Below are 10,463 nucleotides of genomic sequence, written 5' to 3' on the forward strand. Positions count from 1 at the left end.
ACCACCAGCAGTTGCATAAAACGAAAATGAAACTCATGTTAAAATTTATAACTCAAGCAGAAAATGATCCTCGTAGTTGTGTAAATAGATGCGTTGCACGTGCTTATGAAGTTAGCAGTTATGTCTTACACAGCATCAATTTCATCCCATGTCATTGTTTCTAGGTCAAGAATGTGGAGATCATTTAACAAAGTTCTCTTCGCATCCTGTCCACCAAATACCACCAAGCTACCTCCAATAAGGGTGACGGATTGACCTCCGCGTGACGTCTGCAAACATAAAAAGGGAAGAACATGTTATGAAAAATTCCTGTAATACACTTATACCTAGTTTATACCTAGGTCTTTAGGAATAGATAATAATCAAGAAAACTGTAAATACCGGTGGTTTCCCATAAGTCTTTAAGAATGACCAAGAAGAAGTGTGTAGATCAAACGCCTTCACTGTAAAACAGGAGGAAACACATGATAAGAAGAAAATATTTATAACAAAAAAAAAAAAAAAAAACAAGTAATGAAGAAAGAGCAAATGAGAATAATAGATGAGAAACAAAGTTGTATCAGCATGAGTATCTTTATAATACAACTGAGAAAGCACTAATTCAATAGTAAGAAGGATACAGTTTGAAAATCTTAGAATGACGCTGGTCAAAGGTTTTATTAAAAACTAGTTTAGAAACGTGAAACCAGCAGAATCATAGGAAACCAAGATAATAATTCATACCTTGAATAGACTCAGTAGGATCCTTTGTATGTCCAGCAACTGAGAGAAGTTTATTATCCCATGGTATCTACAGAAACAGAGAAATGATTGCACAATATCACCATCGGTATATAGAATTGTTGCCAGAAAATCCAGTAGAAAGAGATTTACATTGTGCAAAAGTTCAAGCATTTATGATAAAACTCAGTTTCTGAAATTCATTGAGGAAAACAACATTGTCTATACTTACCAAGGAATGACCAGCACATGGGCTTACTGTTACTGGAGATGGTGAGCCATGTGATTCATCCCCAACTTTGGCCTCAATCTTTGACCAAGTCCAACTCCTCAAATCGAACACCTAAATTGTAATTCAAATCAGTGACAATGGGAGAATCTCGAGTTTGAATATAGACCTTCAACAAAAAACATATATACACCTAAATTGTAATTCAAATCAGTGACAACGGGAGAATCATTAGAAACACTTTATCACCCATAACTCTACTTTTCTTCATGAGTGAAATATAATATTTAAAAAGCTCTTTAGGCTGATAACCCTGTACCTAAGCTCTAATCCACCACTTGATACCAGTATACAAGAATCACAGAAACAGATACCCCAAAAGACCACCAACTCCAGCTCACTTATTTAGACTACTAAGTAGTCGCAGATATGTTTGGTGGCAAGTGAAAATAAGTTGCTTACATGGAGATCATTTAGGTAACGACCATTGTGGTTTCCACCATATATATACATCTTGTCTTGTATAACTGCTGCTCCATGCTGAAAGTTGAGAACCTTTTGTTCAGAACCAAGTGGTGGAGAAAATGGACAAAATCAAGAAATGATGAGTCGTCCTAATACCTCATATCGGGCTTTTGGATGTTGGCCAGATACTGGAGGAGCAATCCACTTATCATAAACACCAACAGAGCCAATGCCTTCGGAGACAACATCTTTATCATGTGCTTCCTGTATGCTCCCATTTTCAGTGGAGATTGTCTTTGTCTCTGGATAAGTGTTCCCATTCTCAACAACTGGCCCACCTTTTGAATTTTGCTGAAACAACCCAAAGAAACATACATACAGGAGAACGAGAACGAGGCACACATATAGCGTATCTTTGGAAAGCCTATTATTTCTACCAGTTGACAATATACTGGGAAAGAATAGATGGTAAAGTATAACACTTTGAGATAACTCACGTTCATTTGTACGTCTACCACAGGCTCAGAAACAGAGTTTGATGCTCTTGAATACCAACCTGGATCTTCTTCCTACTCAAAGTAAGGCAGAACAATATATATTAGTTATTCTTGCTGACATACAGGAAAAAAAAAAAAAAAAAACAAAATAAGATCTGAAAAGTCTGAAGCCCTTGAGTTTTTGCCCAAGTGATGATGAAGGGTGGATAATAGGTTTAGAACTAGACTAGGTCAGGGTTCAATCCCCTCAGATGTAACCCACCAAAAAAAAAAATAGCAAATAGATCTGATATTACACACACCTCCAATATCTTTACAAAAAGACGCATTGCTTCAGTGGAGGCCATGTCCGCAAGCTTCTTCCAGCTGCAAATTTAGCATACGATACACTATTATTACTTTTTAGAGATCGCCGAACATAATCTCCAATAGGCCATAAGCTTATTGCAGTGTAGCCTTTACCAACATATGTACAGCAGTTTAATAGTTTACAGTTAATATTCACCAAATGAGAGGTCCTTAAGCAACAACTCAGATAGAGCAAGAGACATGGCAGTGGGGTCAGAAATAAGCAAGAACACTACTTTTGGTACTTTTAAAAGAGATTCATTCGAAATTGTACATTTGGAACTTCTGCTGGAGGCAACATAACCCAACAACTCTTAGTTGTAATCCCTCATATAAACTATGAAGCCTCCATTTGGAAAGTTCCGAGCATTGATTTTCCGTGTTCAAGGCGGATTACTAAACAGTACATAAATTTTGGTACTGAAATAATGCACTACGTATGAGCAGAAAAATGAGGCTACAAATTTTGGCACGAGCAACTACCAATAGCCTCAACAATCTAAAACAGCACCTACTAATCACCAAGTCAATGAAACAAGGGAACTTCAATCGTAATAGATTCACATACATGTTGTGTGACATGATCAAGTGAAGTAGAGTGTCTTATGTAAGCTGTAAGCATACCTGCTCCATTTGCTCTTCTCAACTGCATTCCAAGCACTCGGCTCCGGTGTGTTACACGGTCCTACAGTAGCCTGCCATTGCATTTGCATACACAATCAGGCAATACCGAACCGACAGGCAATTGTTTATGTAGAAAGTAATCCGAAACACACATACAGCTACGTATGAGCAGAATTCACACTAAATTCCAGATCAACATCAAATCTGCGTTTCGAAATGCCAGATCTACCTAAAATTACACACACAATACTCAATCCAATCACACAGAGTAAACACGAAACAATCAAATCAAAATTGAGCCAAATTCAACACAATTAGGATCACATTGCAGTTCATATCTACATTTCTAATCGAAATGCGATCGAAAAACGACGAACTGCGATTGAGATCGGCATTTGGGGAATGAGATCGAGCAGTAGTAATAGTACCTGCTGATAGAGAGCGTAGAGAATGAGAGCGGACTCGGAGTTGAACTTGGCGCGAACGGCTTTGGAGGAGGAGCGAGGAGATCCGTCGAAGCCGGCGTAGGAGGCCGCCGCGTAGAACCGCTCAGGGTATTGGAGCCCCGAGCTCGCCCGACCCATAGTAGCCATTTCTTCTTCTTCTTCTTCTCTCTCTCTCGCTGTGTAAGAGAAAGAGGAAACGTCAATTTGTAATTTCGGGGATTCAGAAATATTCAATTTGGGAGTTTTGATTTTTCAAATTAATAAAGAGGAAATGTGTGTTTGGCTTGGGATTTGGGTAAAGTGCAAGTGAGCAACAAACTCTTCCTTTTGTTTTGTTTATGCTCTGGCTGTTTTATAAGTTGCCACCATTGTGATGATCTGGGTGTCTCTCTTCTTTTCTTTTTTTTTCTTTTTTTTTTTTCTCTCTTTTGGTTTCTTGAGATCTAAATATTTGATCAATTTTTTTTATTTATTGGATTTTCAGGTTTGTATTTTACAGTGTGTGAAAAGATGTTTGGGTTGGCGTCAAACCATTGATCTCTTCATTATGGGTCAAGCATTGATCAACCTTTTCCACCTACCATTGTTTTTCCAAAAGATTAGTTAATGTCATTACTTTAATTCATAGAATATAAATCTCGAAATTATACATAACAATATGAAACCGACAAAAATAAAACAAGATATGTATGAATTTTATTGAATCTCATAACCGATTGTTTCATGTGACATTTTATTGGACCGCTTACGAATTTCACAAGTAATTAGCTTGGTAACTTCTTGTGACAATCACTTGAACAATCTAAAATATAAAATTTTACGATCATGTCCTTGTTCTCATTTTTGATGTTCAAAGGACGACCGCTCACTTTACACAAAACTAAGGAAATCACCCATCAACCTAAATGTGTACTTAAATTCATCGACACATAGTCAATTCGATTTTTGCTTTGTCTATACCAAGTTGTGTTAATCCTAATAGTAATTTCTATTTGGACATCATATGGAGCAAAGTGAACTAGTAAGTTGAAAACACACCATAATTGTCACACCCCAAATTTTTAAGACAAAAATTTGGGCATGATAAAACCTAAAAATATCCTCAATACTCTAACATTAATTTCCAAATACTAAACTCAATAACTGGAAATATGAATGTCAATATAATCTAAAAACGGAGTCAAATATTTCATATCCATGTTTACATCAAACTTAAAATGTCAAGTAAAATGAACCGCTCACTTGGAGCTTAAAACAAACCAACAAAATTAATAATAGACAAAAGAGTCTAACTCCTAAGAGTCAGCTCCTAAGTTTCTACATCCCAACCCTGTTTAGTCCTCACCTGCAAGATCAACCCTACACCATGGAATAGTGCACTGGGTTGAAAGAACAAACTCGGTAAGCTTTTGCAAGCCTGTATGAGTAACCTTAAATTTCACATGCACTCTTAACTAACTACAACTAGAAACCTGGCAATGGTCTAATTTAGTGAAGGACACATAAACAATCATCGAAATCAATGCATATGAATTAAATCAGAAAAATCACTTTAAAACAAACCATTGAAAGTATAGTAATCCATGCGCATAGCTTAGTTCAGGTGATTACATTGAGATCAAACAAATATGAAAACAGTGATCCCTGCATGAAACTTAGTTTAGGATATCACACTATGATAATCAAAAATAAAATCACAATAATTTAATACAAAACACATCATTAACAAAAGACCACAGCAATACTAATTCGCTCGACCACAAATCTCAACATCAATCCACAACATCTACACAAGATCATCCCATAGAATTATCACACATATCCTCTACACAGATTCATCACACAGGTTGTCCACAGATCACCAAACACCGATCACTCTTCTTCAAATAAACTCAAGGTCCTAATCACAACCATTTTCAAACTACGTATTCTAATAATTCCCACAAGTCATCATCAAATGACACACGCTTCAAACAAGCCGATAGACAAGTATCCTCCCTAAATCATTTCTTTAAAACAATCAATACATTATAGTTTAAATGCCACATATACGACATTATAGTTTAAATGCCACATATCAAATCATTTCTTTAATACATTATACGACAAAAGTGGACATAACATATAATTTCACTAAGCACATATACTTCCATGAATATATATAAATGCCACTAATATAAAATATAGCTAAAATCGGGAAATGCTCAAGAAAGGTGATATATATTAAAAGGAACCTTTTACTTACCTGTGAACCATGGACGATCAAGTTCACATCATTTTAAAACAAAACATTCGCTTTCAAGAGCACAATTCCACAATTTAGTAAAACAACACAATATGTAAGAAAGTCGGTTCCTACTTGAACCTTAGGAAGGTTTCCTCACCTTAAAACTCATGTTGCGTCTTCTTTTAGCAATAGGCAAGATGCGAACACGTACCGTCAACCATCTAGTAATAGAATCTCTACTTAGTAATAATTAAAAACAACATAATCCGACTCGAACTGAAACTCAAGTCCTAACCACAAACTTGTCACTCAAGACAAATCTTCTCCCTATACCTCAAAAGGGTCACCTAAACAACCTACACAACCTACAAAACAACTAACCAGATTTCTATATTCGGATTTACTCGAAATGGAAACCGAACGAAACCTAGCACCGAGGGGGAAACCCTAGTATGCATTATCGGAACCAAAACCTACAAACCACATATCAACATGTTCGTATCGACGAGTACCACCTAACCATCACCACAAAAACCACAACCACCATCGGACGCGCCGCCACAGGCGACTGCGCGTGGGCCCCACGCCCCACCCCACCAATCTTCGAATTTGGGCAATCTCACAATACGAAACTTGTAAAACGAAGCAAGGAGAGCAACTTTCATACCTGAGGTCAAGGTCAATTTGGCCGGAAAACGGGGCGAAACACCGCCGCAAAGGGGAAGTCCAAGACTTTGAGCGCATGAGATGTGAAATCTCGGCATCTAGGCTTGTTAGCCTGAGGGTCAAAATATGTGGTTTAATCATTTCCAATGAAAAGTTCCACATATATCAAAAGAAGATCTGCCTTAGGCATCGAGTACGTCAAAACTCAAAGGAGCAGAATGTACATTGCTCTTGCATATAAAACCAAGTTGTTATGAGACTCGATAGAGGTCACAAACGATGTTTTTAATGGTTTGTCATTCGGATTGATCACACACAATCCGCAAAAGCCGCGAATTGATCAAACACAATTCGAAAAAAGACCTCAGATTGATCAAACACAATCCGGAGAAAGGTCGGGGTTGATCACACACAACCCGAACAAGGAAATAAGAGTGATCAAATACACTCTTGACCCGTGAATAAAATTCCGGGATTTTTACCTACACGCACAAAATCCCAAGCATAGAATGGAGATGGAGAAGGGAGGTAAAACCAAGTTGTTATGAGACTCGATAGAGGTCACAAACGATGCTTTTAATGGTTTGTCATTCGGATTAATCACACACAATCCGGAAAAACCGCGAATTGATCAAACACAATTCAGAAAAAGGCCTCGGATTGATCAAACACAATCCGGAGAAAGGTCGGGGTTAATCACACACAACCCGAACAAGGAAACAAGAGTGATCAAACACACTCTTGACCCGCGAATAAAATTTCGGGATTTTTACCTACACGCACAAAATCCTAAGCATAGAATGGAGATGGAGAAGGGAGGAAAAGATTTTATCCTCCCCGAGTTATTGAACTTGGAAAAGTTTAGAGTTTCAAAACATACCTTTCGAAACTTCAAACGCTTGAAGAAGTCAAAAATTGTAGTCGGAGGAAACCAAGAATCATCTGCGGGCGGCAGCCAAGGGATTGGCAGCCGGTGATGTCGAACGGCGGTCAAGAAAACCGGCGACGGCGGTAGTCGGACAGAGTAGCCGAAAAACACTTTTTAGGGTTTCAGAAAACAAATGGCAGGCTATTAGTTATAGGGTTAGAACAAAATGCATGATAACGTGATGAAGGATAAAATGTAGAGACAAAGATAGCAAGAGAATCATCATCTTATTCATTGATAGGAGCCCTTTATATAGTGGCACATCCCGGTTCTTAAGTTAATTTGCGGGTATTTACTTTTGATATTACTTTGGTCTTTTACTGCTTTAAGTAACCGTTTACTGTTAAAGAACCCTAGAGTTGACTTTTAGTAGGAAAATTATTTTGGGAAAATTTCTTTAAGGGAGTTGTAGAGGACGTTGATACGAATTCGTAAACATGTTATACGTTAAAATCGAAGTTAGTATGTAAAAGTTATCAGATAAAAAGGGTAAACATTAGTTAGTAAAAAGTAAAATTTTTATTGAGTTTTATTTTATGGGTATTAAGGTTTGGACCGGGTAGGTGAAGCCCAAAACTCTCTCTTTCTTCTCTCTCCTCTCCCGTGAGCTCTCCCCGACCCGCCGGACACTCCATCTCCGTCCGCTGCCGTCCGGCTATCTCAAACAGCCGCACCGGTCCCAATCGGTCGGCCATCGACCCAGCTCTCTTTCTGGACAGGTGGGAACCACCCTAGCTCTACCGTGAGGGAGAAAGATCGATCAGAAGCCGACTGTGCAGCGGAGGAGTTTTTGCCGGAATCTCCCTCCTCCGGCCATTATAGCTAGAGACTTTTGGCTCATCTTGAAGGCCTTTCTTAGTGCATCAATACTCTAGAAGGTAATTAACCAATTCGAAGTGTATAAGGAGGATTCAGGTGGAAGTTATAGGGTTTGAGAATTGAGATTTTTAATATTTGGCTTCGATTACCCTAGTTAGGCTTGAAATTAGACTTTGTGCTAGTTATGGAAATTGTTGTGCGTGTTGAGAGAAATATTGTGTTAAATTTTGGGAAGCATTGGAGGTCGCCGGAGTTGGGCTGCCGGCCGCGGCGCTCCCGCTTAGGGGTAGTTTTTCATGTTTTTGAGTTTGTTTTAATGAGAGGAGTTTAATGATGTGAAGTTTGGAATTTTTGGAAGAGTTTTGGTTAGGTTTGGGATTTTTCATAGATTGAGAATTTTGGCGGTTGTTAGAATGAAAATCCGACAATTTGATTTATTTGGATATGGTCCTAAAGTGCTAGAATCGATGAAGTGAGGTTGTGGTTGAAGTTTGGCATGAATCCGATAAGCTTAACCCTAGCTAGGGTAGTGGGTTAGGCGGAAGATTTTCGGGGTGTTATATTAAAGCATTTATTTTTTTCAAAATTGGAATGTGGTTCTAATTATGCTTATGGTGTTAGGATTCATGGAGACCTCACATGTATGGCGTTGCGGATATCGTCGGGCTTATGCCTAAATTTGTGAGTGGACACTTTGTTTTTAAAGGAATATGCATGCATGATTTATTTTGGAAATTATTGTTCTATTTACCGAGCTTATATTATGATTTCGGTTTATGATATGGTCTTGAATTTATTTGAGTTTGAAGCATTGATTAAGTGTTGGTCATGATTTATGGATTTGAGCTCGGGTTTTAAAGTTGGTATTTGAGTTTTGATATTCTTTATGACTCTGGATTTAATTATTATTAGTTTTATTTTGATGACTGTGAGATTTACAAAAGATTACCGAAAATGAGATTTTCGGTAGTTCTCTATTTATAACTTTCTCATTTACTTGTGGAGTATCAATATTGACATTGAGAATATTTTTAGCGAGTATTTTCGGATTATGAAATTATTTACAATTTATATTTGAAAATTAAATCTCGCTTATAATTATGGATTTGATAATATTTTGACGTGTGAGGCACGTCATCGAGTTTTATTTTAAAATTTCTTATGATAATTTCCAAGTACGGCTGGGAACTGTTCGCATGACCTTGGGGAAACTTTATGGATTTAAGTGATTTCGTATATTTTTAGTCACCATATTATAGGGTCGCTTTTATTCATTACTAGCTAGCTTTATTAGCGGTCCTCATCATAGGTCAGTCGAGCGCTTAGCGTGGGACGCTATTATAGCCTGGGAGGCACCGATCAAATATTATTATTTATTGCTAACTAGCCTTATTAGCTGTCCTTACCATAGGTGAGTCGAGCGCTTAGCGTAGGACGTTATTATAGCCTGGGAGACATCGACCCGAGCCTTGGAGGCTCCTCTTACATGGTGATATCTATTCCTCTCGTTTTATTTTTCTCAGTTATGTAATTGATTAATCAACGGGGCTGGTTTGTCTCTCTTTTCGAGATTTCTGTATTTGATTAACCAACGGGGCTGGTTTGTCTATTTTTATGGAATTCTGGATTTAAAGATATTTGGATTATCAAAGTTGCTTGCAGTTAAGTTTTAAAAGTTGAAACGTGGGAAAGTATATAAATTATGTATTTTTTAAATTATTTAATTTATTTTTGTCCACTCACTCTAACATTTTTAAGTTATTTTCCCCTGAGCCATTTGGTTTTAAATGCCCAGTTTGCAAGCTAAGTTTAATTGAGGTCGAACGTACATGAAGTCGATGCATAGTCAGAGGCTGCTTTTGCTTATTCTTTATTCATTGTTTCTCTTTTATTATAGATATGCTCTGATGACCATTTGAGATTGTTATTAGTTAATTAAAGCTTGATATATTTTGGGAGATGTTATGAACTTGGGAAACAGGAAGGCTCCAGGAGTTGATGATAGATGATTTATAATAGAAGTGTTTATCTGAAATTTTTCATGTAAGGGTTGTCCATTTTCAAGATAGATTATGCCGAATTTTCAGTAAATTTTTCTTGAAGGTGGACCCCACATGATTTATTTTAGGTTTCAAGGTGAAATTCAGGATGAGTCCTAACATATAGGGAATTACAAAGTATCAATATGGTAATGATAAAGAACACATAGTCTTATTTTAACTACATATTCTGATAGCATAAGGTCAAGACACACATATGGAATATCCTATAACATATATATATATATACACAGTCCGTCTCAGCTGCGAACGTCCCACCAATGGTTTTGGTGCGGATTTTCATTTTTGCACCACTTTTCGATCGAATTTCCTCATCTTCACCGTCTAATATCTAGATAATATTGTGTAGATCATCTCTGCAAAATTTCAGCCAATTTGGTAATCGTTAAGGCCCTCCAAAATTGTGTTTTTCTAGTATAAACATGAACCGGACA

General features: G+C 37.3%; 1 protein-coding gene across 1 annotated transcript in view; it reads right to left on the reverse strand.

The window, feature by feature from the left end:
• Positions 1-3,643, reverse strand: part of LOC101314102 (acyl-CoA-binding domain-containing protein 4-like) — a 6,607-nt gene extending 2,964 nt beyond the window's left edge. The window contains exons 1-10 of the mRNA XM_004302358.1: positions 3,312-3,643; positions 2,884-2,954; positions 2,214-2,277; positions 1,912-1,983; positions 1,571-1,765; positions 1,412-1,489; positions 953-1,063; positions 724-790; positions 382-443; positions 130-269 (exon numbers count right to left, since the gene is read on the reverse strand). Of these exons, the coding sequence (XP_004302406.1) occupies positions 130-269; positions 382-443; positions 724-790; positions 953-1,063; positions 1,412-1,489; positions 1,571-1,765; positions 1,912-1,983; positions 2,214-2,277; positions 2,884-2,954; positions 3,312-3,476 (1,025 nt within the window). The 5' untranslated portion in view covers positions 3,477-3,643. The remainder of the gene's footprint in view (positions 1-129; positions 270-381; positions 444-723; positions 791-952; positions 1,064-1,411; positions 1,490-1,570; positions 1,766-1,911; positions 1,984-2,213; positions 2,278-2,883; positions 2,955-3,311) is intronic.
• Positions 3,644-10,463: the final 6,820 nt, after the last annotated feature.

The sequence above is a fragment of the Fragaria vesca genome, linkage group LG6 (assembly GCF_000184155.1).
Source record: "Fragaria vesca subsp. vesca linkage group LG6, FraVesHawaii_1.0, whole genome shotgun sequence".
Lineage (NCBI taxonomy): Eukaryota > Viridiplantae > Streptophyta > Magnoliopsida > Rosales > Rosaceae > Fragaria > Fragaria vesca.